Raw genomic sequence first — 16,529 nt, forward strand, 5'->3', positions numbered from 1 at the left:
CAGGGTAACAATATATAGCCTTGACGTCCTCCTTTTCCTATTTGGAACCAGTCTGTTGTTCCATGTCCAGTTCTAACTGTTTCTTAAGTTAGTAATTTTGAAATCGTCTTCAGCTGACTCATCTCTGTAGATCATATGGTGTTTTTTTTTTTTTTTTCCAGCACTATCTGAGACTTTTTCATCACCCCTGGAAGAAGCCCTATATCCATTAGTAGTCATTCCTTTTCCTCCCCAATTGCCCCAACTCTAGGAAACCATCAGTTGATTTTCTGTTTCTGTGGTTTTGCCTGTTTAGGACATTTGATATAAATGGAATGAATGATACAGTATGTGGCCTTTGTGACTGACTCACTTAACATAATGTTTTCTTGACATATCTATGTTTTATAGCATGAATCAGTATTTAATTCTTTTTTATGGCTGCATGATCTGCTGTATGGATATACTACATTTTGTTTATCTGCTCATCAGTTGATGGACATTTCCATTATTTACACTTGACCGTTTCAGATAACATTGCTGTGAATATTGGAGAAGGCAATGGCACCCCACTCCAGTACTCTTGCCTGGAGAATCCCATGGACGGAGGAGCCTGGTAGGTTGCAGACCATCGGGTCGCTAAGAGTTGGACACAACTGAGTGACTTCACTTTCAGAGTTTACTTTCATGCATTGGAGAAGGAAATGGCAACCCACTCCAGTGTTCTTGCCTGGAGAATCCCAGGGACAGGGGAGCCTGGTGGGCTTCCGTCTATGGGGTCACACAGACTCAGACATGACTGATGTGACTTAGCAGCAGCAGCAGCTGTGAATATGTATAATTTTTTTCTGTATGTATTTTCTGTGTTCTCAAGTATATAAGTAGGAGGGAAATTGCTGGGCCATATAGTAACTCTTTAACTTTTCAAAGAATTGACCATAATATTTGAGGTGCTCATATAATCATGGTTCAGTTCAGTTGTTCAGTCATGTCCCACTCTTACTGACCTCATGGACTGCAGCACGCCAAGCCACTCTGTCCATCACCAACTCCTGAAGCTTGCTCAAGCTCAAGTCCATTGAGTTGGTGATGCCATCCAGCCATCTCATCCTCTGTCATCCCCTTCTCTTCCTGCCTTCAGTCTTTCCCAGCATCAGGGTCTTTTCCAAAGAGTGAGTTCTTCACGTCAGGTGGCCAAAGTATTGGAGCCTCAACTTCAGCATCAGTCCTTCCAATGAATATTCAGGACTGATTTCCTTTACGATTGACTGGTTTGATCTCTTTGCTGTCCAAGGAACTCTCAAGAGTCTTCTCTAACACCACAGTTCAAAAGCATCATTTCTTCAGAGCTCAGCTTCCTTTATGGTCCCAACTCTCACATCCATACATGACTACTGGAAAAACCATAGTTTGACTAGACAGACCTTTGTTGGCAAAGTAATGTCTCTGCTTTTTAATATGCTGTTTATGTCTAGATTGGTGATAGCTTTTCTTCCAAGGAGCAAGCGTCTCTTAATTTCATGGCTGCAGTCACCACCTGCAGTGATTTTGGAGCCCAAGAGAATAAAGTCTGTTACTGTTTCCATTGTTTCCCCATCTATTTGCCATAAAGTGATGGGACTGGATGCATGCCATGATGATAATTTTTTGAATGTTGAGTTTTAAGCCAGCTTATTCACTCTTATCTTTCACTTTCATTTAGGAGGCTCTTTCCTCTTCACTTTCTGCCATAAGGGTGGTGTCAAATGCATATCTGAAGTTATTGATATTTCTCCCTGCAGTCTTGATTCAGGCTTGTGCTTCATCAAGCCTGGCATTTCGCATGATGGACTCTGCATATAAGTTAAATAAGCAAGGTGACAATATGTACAGCCTTGATGTACTCCTTTCCTAATTTGGAACCAATCTGTTGTTCCATGTTCAGTTCTAACTGTTGCTTCTTGACCTGCATACAGATTTCTCAGGAGGCAGATAAGGTGGTCTGGTATTCTCATCTCTTTAAGAATGTTCCACAGTTTGTTGTGATCCACACATTCAAAGGCTTTGGCATAGTCAATAAAGCAGAAGTAGATATTTTTCAGGAATTTTCTTGCTTTTTCGATGATCCAAAAGATGTTGGCAATTTGATCTCTGGTTCCTCTGCCTTTCCTAAATCCAGCTTGAACATCTGGAAGTTCATGGTTCATGTACTGTTCAAGTCTTGGTTCAGGTCTTGCTTGAAGAATTTTGAGCATTACTTTGCTAGCGCCTACTTGATAAGCTCTGTCTTGAAAAACTGAAAATGTTACTCTGCATTGGAGGTAAAAAGATGACGCTTCAAAAAATATGTGGGCTGAAATACTTACATGTTTTAATATGAAAAGATGGAGGGACTTCCCCAGCGGTCCAGTGACTAAGACTATGCTCCCAATGCGGGGGGCCTGAGTTGGATCCCTGGTCAGGGAACTAGATCCCACATGCAGGATACATCCTCGCTTGGAGAATTTTGAGCATTACTTTGCTAGCATGTGAGATGAGTGCAACTTCTGTAGTTTGGACATTCTTTAGCATTGCCTTTCTTTGGGATTGGAATGAAAACTGACCTTTTCCAGTCCTGTGGCCACTGAGTTTTCCAAATTTGCTGGTATATTGAGTACAGCACTTTCATAGCATCATCTTTTAGGACTTGAAATAGCTCAGCTGAAATTTCATCACCTCCACTAGCTTTGTTCGTAGTGATACTTCCTAAGGCCCACTTGACTTTGGACTCCAGGATGTCTGGCTCTAGGTGAATGATCACACCATCATGGTTATCTGGGTCATTAACATCTTTTTTGTATAGTTCTCTGGTTAGCTTATAGCAAATTTTGCTAATTGTCCATATCATTTATTTCGCTGCACCAGGTCTTAGTTGCAGCATGCGGGCACTCTTAGCTGCATGTGGGATCTAGTTCCCTGACCAGGGAGCCAACTCAGGCCCCCTGCGTTGGGAGCACAGTCTTAGTCACTGGACCACTGGGGAAGTCACTTCTACTTTTTTATGTTAAAACATGTAAGTATTTCAGCCCACATATTTTTTGAAACATCATCTTTTTACCTCCAATGCAGAGTAACATTTTCAGTTTTTCAAGATAGAGCTTGTCAAAGAGGCCGTTTCTGTGAATCTTTTGAATGTTTCACCAAAATTTTATAATGGTATTCTTGTGATAACCTATGTGAGAAAAGAATCTAAAATAAACTGAATATCTGTTTTTAACTTGTCTTGAATACCCAGTTTTGTTGTATGAACTATTTTTTTCTCTTGGGCTTGTCTTAAGTCTGCTCAGAGGCAAATGACCTGAAGCTATTCTTATGCTTAGTGTTGATTTAGTATAAGTTTGTGTGCTGCTGCTACTGCTGCTAAGTCACTTCAGTCGTGTCTGACTCTATGTGACCCCATAGACGGCAGCCCACCAGGCTCCCCCATCCCTGGAATTCTCCAGGCAAGAACACTCTGGAGTGGGTTGCCATTTCCTTCTCCAGTGCATGAAAGTGAAGTCGCTCAATTGTGTCCGAGTCTTAGTGACCCCATGGACTGCAGCCCACCAGGCTCCTCCGTCCATGGGATTTTCTAGGCAAGAGTACTGAAGTAGGGTGCCATCGTCTTCTTCGATAAATTTGTGTGGTGTGCTCTTTTTATCAGGTGCTATATGGTCAACATACAGTAATATCTTGGGACAAATACATTGACTACTACTGTCTGTTTGCACTAATTTGCAGTTTCCAAACAAGTAGAAAATGCCTTAAACTGATGTTGAAGCTGCTTCTAAGCTTGGGTTCCTTCAGAATTTTTACAGATGTTAGATGCAATAATTCATGTGTAATTATCAGTGCAGATTATTGATATTATGAGTTTGGTACTTAATTTTTCTTCTAATCAAAAATTTCAAATATTTATCCAAAGAAGACATATATATAGATGACCAATAGGCACATGAAAAGATGCTCAGCATTACTAATTATTACAGAAAGGCAAATCAAAACCACAGTGGTAGCTATCACAAACAAGTCCACAAATAATAAATGCTGAAAAGGGTGCAGAGAAAAGGGAACACTTCCACAATGTTGATGTGAATGTAAATCGGTGCAGCCACTTTAGAGAACAGTGTGGAGATTCCTTAAAAAACTAACAGTAGGGCTTCCCTGGTGGTCTAGGTGTTAAGAATCTGCCTGCCAGTGCAGGGGACATGGGTTTGATCCCTGGTCCAGGAAGATCCCACATGCTGTGGGCCAAGTAAGCCCGTGCGCCACGACTGCTAAGCCAGCCCTCTAGAACCTGTGAGCCACAACTACTGAGCCCATGCTTTATAACTACTGAAACCTGCGTACTCTAGAGCCTCCGCTCCTCAACAGGAGAAGCCTCCGTAATGACAAGCCCATGTACTACAAGCAACGAAGACCCAGCACAACCAAAAATAAATAATCTTTTAAAAAAACCCAAAAAACTAAAAAATAGAATTACCATGTGATCCGGCAATCTCATTCCTGGGCGTATATCTGGAAAAGACGAAAAGTCTAATTTGAAAAGATATATGCACTCCAGTGTTCACAGCAGCACTATTTACAGTAGCCAAGACATGTGAAGTCGCTCAGTTGTGTCCGACTCTTTGCGACCCCATAGACTGTAACCTACCAGGCTCCTCTGTCCATGGGATTTTCCAGGCAATAGTACTGGAGTGGGTTGCCATTTCCTTCTCCAGGGGATCTTCCCAACCCAGGGCTCGAACCTGGGTTTCCCACATTGTAGACAGACGCTTTACCGTCTGAGCCACCAGGGAAGCCAAGACATGAAAGAAACCTACATGTCCACTGACAGATGAAAGGATAAAGAAGATGTGAGATACACACACACGTATACATATGCACAATGTAGAATATTACCCAGCCATTAAAAAATAATAATGCCATTTGTACCAACATGGATGGACCTAGAAGTTTTCATACTAAGTGAAGTAAGTCAGACAGAGAAAGACAAATACGCAGATGACACCACTGTTGTGGCAGAAAGTAAAGAAGAACTAAAGTGCCTCTTGATGAAGGTGAAAGAGGAGAGTGAAAAAGTTGGCTTAAAGCTCAACATTCAGAAAACGAAGATCATGGCATCTGGTCCCATCACTTCATGGCAAATAGATGGGGAAACAGTGAAAACAGTGGCTGACTTTATTTTTGGGGGCTCCAAAATCACTGCAGATGGTGACTGCAGTCATGAAATTAAAAGATGCTTACTCCTTGGAAGAAAAGTTATGACCAACCTAGACAGCATATTAAAAAGCAGAGACATTACTTTGCTAACAAAGGTCTGTCTCGTCAGAGCTGTGATTTTTCCAATGGTCATGTATGGATATGAGAGGACAATATAATATAGATGGACTATAAAGAAAGCTGAGCGCCGAAGAATTGATGCTTTTGAACTGTGGTGTTGGAGAAAACTCTTGAGAGTCCCTTGCACTGCAAGGAAATCCAACCAGTCCATCGTAGGAAACCAGTCCTGGATATTCAGTGGAAGGACTGAAATCCATCGTAAAGGAAACCAGTCCTGAATATTCATTGGAAGGACTGATGTTGAAGCTGAAACTCAACACTTTGGCCACCTGATGTGAAGAACTGACTCATTTGAAAAGACCCTGATGCTGGGAAAGATTGAAGGCAGAAGGAGAAGGGTACGACAGAGAACAAGATGATTGGATGACATTGCCGACTCAATGGACATGCATTTGAGTAAACTCTGAGAGTTGGTAATGGACAGGGGAGGCCTGGCGTGCTGCAGTGCATGGGATTGCAAAGAGTCAGACACGACTGAGTGACTAAACTGAACTGCACTGAGAAGGCAGTGAGATAACATATTTAAAGTGCTGAAAGAAAAAAATGGCCATCTTGAAATTCTAAATCCAGTAAAACTGTCTTCAAGAATGAAGGAGAAATTAAGACATTCCCAGATAAACAATCAGAGAAGGTGATGGCACTCCACTCCAGTACTCTTGCCTGGAAAATCCCATGGACGGCGGAGCCTGGTAGACTGCAGTCTGTGGGGTCGTGAACAGTCGGACACAACTGAGTGACTTCATTTTCACTTTTCACTCTCATGCATTGGAGAAGGAAATGGCAACCCACTCCAGTGTTCTTGCCTGGAGAATCCCAGGGACGGGGGAGCCTGGTGAGCTGCTGTCTATGGGGTCACACAGAGTCGGACACGACTGAAGCAACTTAGCAGCAGCAGCAGCAGCAGCAGCAGATAAACAATAGCTGAGGGAGTTCATTACTATATGCTTTATACCATCTATACAAGAAATGCGGAAGGGAGTCTTTCAGGCTTACTATAGACCTGTTGAGTTTACTTTCTGCAGTAGGACAGAAAAATATACATTTTAAAAATCAACCTCCTATAGATTCTTACACACAGAAAACAAAAAGAGAAACCTCTAGGTGATATAAGTGTTTTCTGTCTGGTAAAAACTATTTTTTAAAAAAGCCCTATTATCAAGTGTTCGCCAGAATTTGATACAGTGGAAACCCTTCAACACTCATGGTGGATATGTAAATTGGTTCAACCACTTTGGAAAACAATTTGGCATTAATATAGACCATATATAAAGTTGTATAGACCACTAACAGAAACTTCCTATCTATAGCAGAAAACATATATAAGAATGTTCGCACTGGCTGTTTGTAATGGCAAAAAACTGAAAACAGTATGTCCTTATGTTTATTCAGGGAAGAAAAGATTTTAAAAAGTGTGGCATAAAGTGTGTGTGAAAATAAATGTACCAACATGTGGAGACAGAAAAGCAAGTGTTTTCATTAGGCACTTTCATATTAATTCATAAGGCACATTTTATTTATGAATGTGTATATTTGTGGTGAAACTATTTAAGGAATGGTAAAGAAAAAAATTGAGGGTAGTGGTTATCCCTGGAGGTTGGAGGAGGGAGGAACATAGGGTTTCAGTGGTTTTGGTCATATGAGCTAAGAGATGGTTACATGACCATTTGTTTTCTTTTTTAAAAAATTATTTATTTTTCCTTTTTTCGTTTGCGCTGGGCCTTCGTTGCTTTGTGCAGGCTTTGTCTAGTTGACGGAGAATTGGGGCTGCTTTTTGTTGCAGTGCACAGGCTTCTCATTGTGTTGGCTTTTCTTGTGGAGCACAGGCTCTAGGGCGTGCTGGCTTCAGTGGTTGTGGCGCAGGGACTTTGTTGGTCCACAGCATGTGGGATCTTCTCAGACCAGGGATGGAACCCATGTTCCCTGCATTGGCAGGTCGATTCTTATCTTCTCTTCCACTAGGGAAGTCCTGTTTTCTTTTCTTACACCTTCTTTCTTGTGTTATTTTACATGTGTCAAATACTATATATTATAATAAGAAATGTTAAAGACAATATAAAACATAAAACATCCATACTGTGCTATTGTTGAAAAGAATGATATGCCTTTGTTCTGAGTTATTCATTGCAAGCCTTTTTTTCCTTTCATGGAATTTTTTTTTGAACTGCTGTATTCTAATCATTCCCAGAAAGTGATTGGGACATAGTACATGCTCAATAAGTATTTGTTGAATAAATGTGTGTGTTTGTTTATAAAACCTGGTGAATGTATGTACAGATAGATAATTAAAGATCTGGAATTCTAAAGCTCTACCAGTGAGAATAGGGGAGTGTCGTCATTGCTGTGCTGGCCCACCATGAAAGCTGGCATGCTGTCAGATGTCACAGACTGGGTGTTCCACTGCCCCGCTTAACCACATCCTCAACACCCCCATCACTTGGGGCAAGGGCTTTAGGGCATAATTTAAAAAGGAGGACCTGAATCCAAACAAAGACACAATCACAGCCTCTTATTGACTAAGAGGCTGGAAAGTGACTTAAATTTGTCTTACCATTTTTTTGCACTGTATTTTAATATTTTGAAGTTTTATCTGCTTTCATTTCATTTGGGTTTGTTTAGTTTTTGCAGTTGTTAATATGGGACCTGTTTTGGGGGATGATTTCTCAGAGGTAAACTAAGTCTTTTCATAAACTAAGGTAGTCTTTTCATAAACTCTCTTTATATTTCTTTTAGTCATTGTTTGTATTCATCAGATAGTTCTGTCTCTATGTCCTGTCAGTTTCTATTAGTGGAATGGTGCCTATGTTCTAGAACTATAGCAAACAACAACAACAAAATCATAAAATATAAAGAGGAAAACAAAAGATAAAAATTTAACAATTCCCTCTCAAGAAAAAAAAAACAACAAATCTGGAATTCTGCATACCAAATTAACCTCTAAGTAGTTCTTTGGAATTAGGGGTAGGGTTTGGTCACAGCTGAGAGAATGGAAGCTATATTGTATTTTGTATTTTTATAATTTATATTTATTGTATACTTTTAACTAAAATGGGAGAAGGCATCTTTGAAAATAAAGCAGAAATTATAAATTGGAAAAATTAGCAAAAAATAACATTATCGACAAACCTAGACAAACCCCTTAGCTTCAAGAATTGATGTGACAAATTATTGGAAGGTAGATTGAGAATCAGCTTAGCTTAATGTGCACCTGAGCTGCTAACCCTTCTCTGAGTATTTCTAAAGGAGGCTGTTTCTAGTATAGGGCTCTGGAAGAAAGATCAGGCTGGGGTGGAGGAGCTGTGAGGATTTTAGGATCTAAAGTCGTGTACTGAGTAGTTTAATATTTTAGTAACATACTAAAATACAGTAAATAAAGAGGTTTTTTTTTTACTTGATTTAAAACTTTAAAACAACATGAAAAGACCAGGATGTGACCAGAGTTATGTACTTGGTTGGATGGAGTGAAGTAAGTTGTGTTCTGTGGAACTCTTGAAATATCTGATGCCCAAATAAGTAAAATTTAAATTATTTTAGAGGTAACTTGGATTTTTTCCTCTTACTCTTTGTTTAGTGATTCCTTGGCAAAACCCAACAAACACTCTCCTTCCCTATCGCCCCTAGACATGCCTGTCCCATGCCAATACACTTTTAGTAAAAAGTGTGTACAACAGAATGGCCTTATCAGACATTCTTGCACTGCTTTGGCATAGCTTTGACACAGCTTTCCCATGTATCTTCTATAAGTTAAGTATTTTATAGACATCTGTCTTCACTTTGTAGTGTTGATGCTTTTTTTTTCCCCACAAGTGTATACATCCATTTTATTTAATCTTAGGTTATTCTGTGGTAGACATGTGAATGTCATTGTTACAATACACAAGGTTATAATGTTGATCTAGATGATTGATTGTACTTAGGACAGAAGTTCATGATCAACCTTTGGTTCATACTTTTAATTTTAGTGTGGGAAACTGGTCAGAGCCATGTGGCTATGAGCTCAGTATTAAGGTCTGGCCATTGGCTTCTTTCTATATGAAGGGAATTATTTCTTGGTATACAAAATTTTCCCCCTGTGCATACACTTGAAAGACTTCTCTTTTTTCCTCCATGAAATTGGGAAGCATACATTTTTAAAATTTGAAACTGCTGAATTTTGAAGTCTTAAAAGTTAATCCTCTCTTTTTTTCAGTATGTTTTCATCCTGTTTCCTCTGTCACCTTTTCTTGAAACAAGTAACATGTTGTTTATTTCTGGTTTTTGCTAGTTCTGGGACCGTTTGGACCCCACGATGTTTTTCCAAGATTTTAGACCCTTTCTAAGTAGCAGTCTACTGGACCAAGATAACAGAGCCAATGAGAGGAGTCACCAAACTCACACTGACTTCTGGGGACCAAGTCGGCCTCCACGGCTGCCTATGACTCAGAGATACAGATCTCGAGGAAGTACTCGTCCTGAGAGATCCCCAGCTTTTGAAAGGTGAGTGCCAAGTTGTTATTTAAATTCTTTTTAAGGGTAGTTTCAGTGAAGGGCATATTGACATAATCTAATTGACATAATAAGATTTTCATACTTACTATCTTTGTGGACAAGATGAGAATATATATGCAGAATGAAAATGAAGCCAAACTGAATGTCTATACTCAACTAGTACCAGTTTACTAATGATGATAAACTGAAGGATGATAAAACTAATGACATAGGTCTCTAGTTAACATTTTTATTAATATTTCAGATAAACATCTAGGTGATATGTTTATCAAAGTTTCAGAAGATACTGAAAGAGATAGCAGATATATTGGATGACATTAGGATTCAAAAAGACCTCAATAGATTGGAGTGATGGAGTTAATATGAAATTTAATAGGAATATAGAGTCTTGTGACTGCAAAAAGTTCACTCAGCAAATACTTATTGAGTGTCTTTTATGTTGAGACACTTTACTGGATACTGGGGATATGATGGTGAACAGAACAGATAGTAGTTCTTGATCTCATGGATACCATTTAGTAGGAATGATAAACACTAAATTTTTAAGTGTTTGCCATGTGCCTAGGATTGTGCTTTGTGCTTTTTCTACTTATCTCATTTAATCCATGTAAAATGGTAGGTGGTGTTGCTGTTCTCATTTTGTTATTGTTCAGTTGCTAAATCATGTTCAACTCTTTGAACCCCATGCCAGGCTTCTCTGTCCTTCACTGTCTCCTGGAGTTTGCTCAAACTCAGGTCCGTTGAGTCTGTAATGACATCCAACTATCTCATTCTCTGTCATCCCCTTCTCCTGCCCTCAGTCTCTCCCAGCATCAGGATCTTTCCCAGAGTTGGCTCTTTGTATCAGGTGGCCATGTATTGGAGCTTCAACTTCAGCATCAGTCCTTGCAGTGAATATTCATGGTTGATTTCCTTTGGGATTGACTGGTTTGATCTCCTTGCTGTCCAAGGGACTCTCAAAAGTCTTCTCCAACACCACAATTCAAAAGCATCAATTCTTTGGCACTCAGCCTTCTTTATGGTCCAGTTCTCACATCCATACATGACTCCTGGAAAAACAGTAGCTTTGACTATACAGACCTTTATCACCTAAGTGATGTCTTTGCTTTTTAATATGCTGTCTAGGTTTGTCATAACTTTCCTTCCAGGGAGCGTCTTTTAATTTCTTGGCTGCAGTCACCATCCACAGTGATTTTGGAGCCCAAGAAAATAAAATCTGTCACTGAAGTGATGGGACCAGACGCCATGTTGAGTTTTAAGCCACCTTTTTTTGGCTTAAAGCCAGAAAAAGACAGTTTTTAAGCCAGCTGTCCTCTTTCACCTTCATCAAGAGGCTCTTTAGTTCCTCTTCATTTTCTGCCATTAAGGTGGTATTATCTGCATATCTGAGTTTGTTGATATTTCTCCCAGCAATCTTGATTCCAGCTTGTGATTCATCCAGCTCAGCATTTCACATAATGTACTCTGCATATAAGTTAAATAAGCATGATGACAGTACACAACCTGGATGTACTTCTTTCCCTATTTTTGAACCAATCTGTTTTTCCGTGTCTGGTTCTAACTATTACTTCTTGACCTGCATACAGGTTTCTCAGAAAACATGTAAGATGGTCTGGTATTCCAGTCTCTTTAAGAATTTTCCAGTTTGTTGTGATCCACATAATCAAAGGCTTTCACGTAATCAGTGAAGCAGAAGTAGATGTTTTTCTGAAATTCTTTTGCTGGAGTATAAAATTCTAAGAGAGAAAGAGCTGGGTCAAAGGATATAACCATTTGAAAATTGATACTGTCCAATTGCCCTTCTGAAAGGCTATAGCGTTATATTCTCACCAATAGTATTTGAAATGTATGGAACATCCTTATCAAACTGTTATCAGTCTTTATCTTTCATAATCTGATAGACAAAAATATGCTAGTAATATGCTAAATATTACTTTTTATGTCTCTTTAATTTTTTTCATTTGATTAAGCTTCTTTTCATATAATATTAGGTATTTATATTTTTTCTTTTATGAATTGTATATTAATATCCTTTGGTTGGTTTTCCTATTACGGAATTAAAAAATTGTTTTATAGGAGTTCTCTCTATGTAGCAAAGATCTTAATCTTTTATATATTGTTTATATATTACATGTTTTAGATTTCATACCATACTTAGAAAGTCTCTCTCCTTATCTCATGATTTTAAAATATTCTCATATTTTCTCCCAGTATTTTCTTATCTAGTGCTTTTTTGTTATAATGGTCAGAATTCTCTTGTTACAAGCAATAGAAATTTAATATAACTTGAGAAAATTAGAATGTGTTCGTTCATATAACTCAAGTGGTTCTTGGCCGTATCAGACCCAACATCTCTCCTTTTTTAGCAAATATGATATCATTTCTTATTATCCTGATTTGGAATTTATTCATAATCTATAAAATATAATTAAAACATCTATGCCTATATTATTATTCTCCAACTAATATAAAAGAGAACTAAAAGTAATACATAAAAAATATGTTTTTAAATTTATAAATACTTGGCTATGACTGATTTGGGAGACTGTGAAATACCAGATGCTTGCTTATGTGTGGAGAATCACTAAGAAAGTGATGGTGCCTTTCTCTCTGGCAGCAGCCATTAGGTAAGCCAAGATAGGTACTTGTATTGGTACAAGTATTAATACATCCAAGAGCTATAGAGGAAGAGCAGTCGACCTAATGCACTTTCTTCTCAGGGTACAGTACTGCCAGCTCGCAGAGCTCTGTAAGACTGCCAGCCCCACTTGGCTTGATAAAGTGCATGGACTGGGATACAAGGCCAAGCGAGATTATGTTGTATATTGGATTTGTGTGTATTTTAGTGGCTGTAAATGCACATTTCCTAAGGATGCATCCTATGGCAGGCCTGTCAATCAGGATGTTAAGCAGTGAAAATTTGCTCAAAGCCTTCAGTCTATTGCCGAGGAGAAAGCTAGATGCAATTGTGGGGCTTTGAGAGTCACCGTGTGCAAAAGAATGAAACTGTCTTACACCATCCACAGAAATTAACTCAAGATAGGTTAAGGACTTGTACATAAGACCTGAAACCATAAAATCCATATGAGGTAACTTAGGCAGTAAGCTCCTTGACATTGATCTTGGTGATGATTTTTTGGATCTGACTACAAAAGCAAAAATGAACAGTGGAACTACATCAAAGGATAAAAAACTTCTGCATGGCAAAGGAAATCATCAACAAAATGAAAGGCAAATAGCCTCACAATCTGTTCAAAAAATGGGCAGAAGATCTGAATAGACATTTTTCCAAAGAAGACATACAAATGGCCAGAAAGGACATGAAAGAATGTGAAGAATCACTAATCATCAGAGGAATACAAATCAAAACCGCAATGAAATATCACCGTACACCTGTTAGAATGGCTGTTTTCAAAAAGACAAGAAATAATAATAAGTGTTGATGAGGTTGTGGAGAAAAGAGAACAAAACCCTTTACACTGTTGGTAGGAATGTAAATTGGTGTAGCCACTGTGGGAAACAGTATGGAGGTTTCTCAAAAAAATTAAAAATAGGACAACCTTCAGTTCAGTTCAGTCACTCAGTTGTGTCCGACTCCTTGTGACCCCATGAATTGCAGCACGCCAGGCCTCCCTGTCCATCACCAACTCCCAGAGTTCAGCCAAACTCATGTCCATCGAGTCGGTGATGCCATCCAGCCATCTCATCCTCTGTCGTCCCCTTCTCCTGTCCCCAGTCCCTCCCAGCATCAGAGTCTTTTCCAATGAGTCAACTCTTCTCATGAGGTGGCCAAAGTACTGGAGTTTCAGCTTTAGCATCATTCCTTTCAATGAACACCCAGGGCTGATCTCCTTCAGAATGTACTGGTTGGATCTCCTTGCAGTCCAAGGGACTCTCAAGAGTCTTCTCCAACACCACAGTTCAAAAGCATCAATTCTTCGGCACTCAGCCTTCTTCACAGTCCAACTCTCACATCCATACATGACCACTGGAAAAACCATAGCCTTGACTAGGCGGACCTTAGTCAGCAAAGTAATGTCTCTGCTTTTGAATATGCTATCTAGGTTGGTCATAACTTCCCTACCAAGGAATAAGCGTCTTTCAATTTCATGGCTGCAGTCACCATCTGCAGTGATTTTGGAGCCCAAAAAAATAAAGTCTGACACTGTTTCCACTGTTACCCCATCTATATCCCATGAAGTGATGGTACCAGATGCTATGATCTTCGTTTTCTGAATGTTGAGCTTTAAACCGCCTTTTTCACTCTCCTCTTTCACTTTCATCAAGAAGCTTTTTAGTTCCTCTTCACTTTCTACCATAAGAGTGGTGTCATCTGCATATCTGAGGTTATTGATATTTCTCCCGGCAGTCTTGATTCCAGCTTGTGCTTCTTCCAGCCCAGCGTTTCTCATGATCTACTCTGCATAGAAGTTAAATAAGCAGGGTGACAATATACAGCCTTGACATCCTCCTTTTCCTATTTGGAACGAGTCTGTTGTTCCATGTCCAGTTCTAACTGTTGCTTCCTGACCTGCATATAGGTTTCTCAAGAGGCAGGTCAGGTGGTCTGGTATTCCCATCTCTTTCAGAATTTTCCACAGTTCATTGTGATCCACACAGTCAAAGGCTTTGGCATAGTCAATAAAGCAGAAATAGATGTTTTTCTGGAACTCTCTTGCTTTTTCGATAATCCAGCGGATGTTGGCAATTTGATCTCTGGTTCTTCTGCCTTTTCTTAAACCAGCTTGAACATCAGGAAGTTCACGGTTCACATATTGCTGAAGCCTGGCTTGGAGAATTTTGAGCATTACTTTACTAGCATGTGAGATGAGTGCAGTTGTGCAGTATGAGTGCAATTTGAGCATTCTTTGCCATTACCTTTCTTTGGGATTGGAATGAAAACTGACCTTTTCCAGTCCTATGGCCACTACTGAGTTTTCCAAATTTGCTGGCATATTGAGTGCAGCACTTTGACAGCATCATCTTCCAGGATTTGAAATAGCTCCACTGGAATTCCATCACCTCCACTAGCTTTGTTTGTAGTGATACTTTCTAAGGCCCACTTGACTTCACATTGTAGGATGTCTGGCTCTAGGTGAGTGATTACACCATGGTGACTATCTGGGTCGTAAAGATCTTTTTTGTACATTTCTGTGTATTCTTGCGACCTCTTCTTAATATCTTCTGCTTCTGTTAGGTCCGTACCATTTCTGTCCTTTATCGAGCCCATCTGTGCATGAAATGTTCCCTTGATATCTCTACTTTTCTTATGATCTAGCTATTCCATTGCTGGGTATTTATCTGAAGAAACAAAAACACAAATATGAAAAGATAAATGGCATCCCGTGTTTGTTGCAGAATTGTTTTCCATAGCCAAGACATGGAAACAACCTAAGGAGCCATTGATGGATGAATAGATTAGAAAAAGAAATTGTGGTGCACATATATATATGTGTGTGTGTGTGTGTGTGTTGTTCAGCCATGAAAAAGGATGAAATTTTGCCATTTGCAACAACATGGATGGACCTTGACGGCATTATGCTACATGAAGTAAATCAGACAAAGAACGACAAATACTGTATGATCTTATAGGTGGAATCTTAAAAAAAAAATTCATTAATCAGGTTCATGGATACAGAGAACAGATTGGTGGTTGCCAGAGGGATTTTTGAGTGGGAGGTGGGTGAAATGGGTGAAGGGTGTCAGAAAGGACAGATTTCCAGTTATAAATAAATTGTGGGAATATAATGTACAATGTGGCTGCTATAGTTAATAATGTTATTGCATATTTGAAAATTGCTAAGAGAGTAGGTCTTAAAAGTTCTCATGTTAAAAATTTTTAAACTGTGTGGTGACAAATATTAACTGGACTTATGTGATAATCATTTCACAAATACATACAAATATCAGATATAGAAAGCTCTTTATTTGTTAAAATATTTTCTGCAAATTGCTTCATGAATGCATTAGGAAATTATGAAAATTAAAGTGCAATAATGTTAGAAGACGCTTAAGTGATAGTGTGTTTAATAAGATAAACAGTTTTATCTTTTACACCCCTTTACCTATTTATTTTAAAATGCAATTAGGCCAGGAAATGGGGCCTGGGGGTGACATTAACATCATCCATACAGTATGTAACATGAAGCAAAGCCTGACTGACAGCTTAATCCTGAGATTGTAAAGAATTAAAAATCATGTGGAAGCTGCTCATCCCTGGCTTTATGAACACTTTCATCTTTGCTTTATCTTATTAGGTAGTTATATGTCAGTGTTTAAAATGCTGTGTGGTATGAGAGGTGTGAAATAAAGTCTTCAAAAGAGGGGTGTAGAAACTACCCCTATAGATTTGTTGGTGCAAATGATGAAACCTACAGCTTTATTGAGGTGATGCAGTACTCTGCTGGTTTATTCTCAAGTAACTGTTTTATAGTTTGGTAAGGACAGACTTTCCAATAGAAATATGTAGAGAGGGAAGAGGGATCTCCTAACCTTTTGCCATGCTTATATGTAGAAAAATAATGAAAGTTGACCAGTGCCCCTGTTTTTAGGTTTAATCCAGCATCCCATTTATATAACTGCTGTTTCTGAAAGGAGAAAAGTTTAAAAGGCCACCATTTTTAGGAGAATTAAATAGAACTGTTGCAGGAGGGTTCTCTTACAAATGAAACAAATCCTAGTTAACCTGGTTAGCTCAGTTGACCTCAGTCTTCACAATGCCTTTG

At 39.0% G+C, this 16,529-nt stretch overlaps 1 protein-coding gene across 2 annotated transcripts in view; it reads left to right on the forward strand.

Moving 5' to 3' along the window:
- RNF115 (ring finger protein 115) overlaps positions 1 to 16,529 on the forward strand; it is a 72,455-nt gene that overhangs the window by 33,928 nt on the left and 21,998 nt on the right. For both annotated transcript variants that reach the window (XM_052636865.1, XM_052636866.1), the window contains one exon: positions 9,581 to 9,792. In XM_052636865.1, the coding sequence (XP_052492825.1) occupies positions 9,581 to 9,792 (212 nt within the window). The remainder of the gene's footprint in view (positions 1 to 9,580; positions 9,793 to 16,529) is intronic.

The sequence above is a fragment of the Budorcas taxicolor genome, chromosome 3 (genome assembly GCF_023091745.1).
Source record: "Budorcas taxicolor isolate Tak-1 chromosome 3, Takin1.1, whole genome shotgun sequence".
In the NCBI taxonomy this organism is placed as follows: Eukaryota; Metazoa; Chordata; class Mammalia; order Artiodactyla; family Bovidae; genus Budorcas; species Budorcas taxicolor.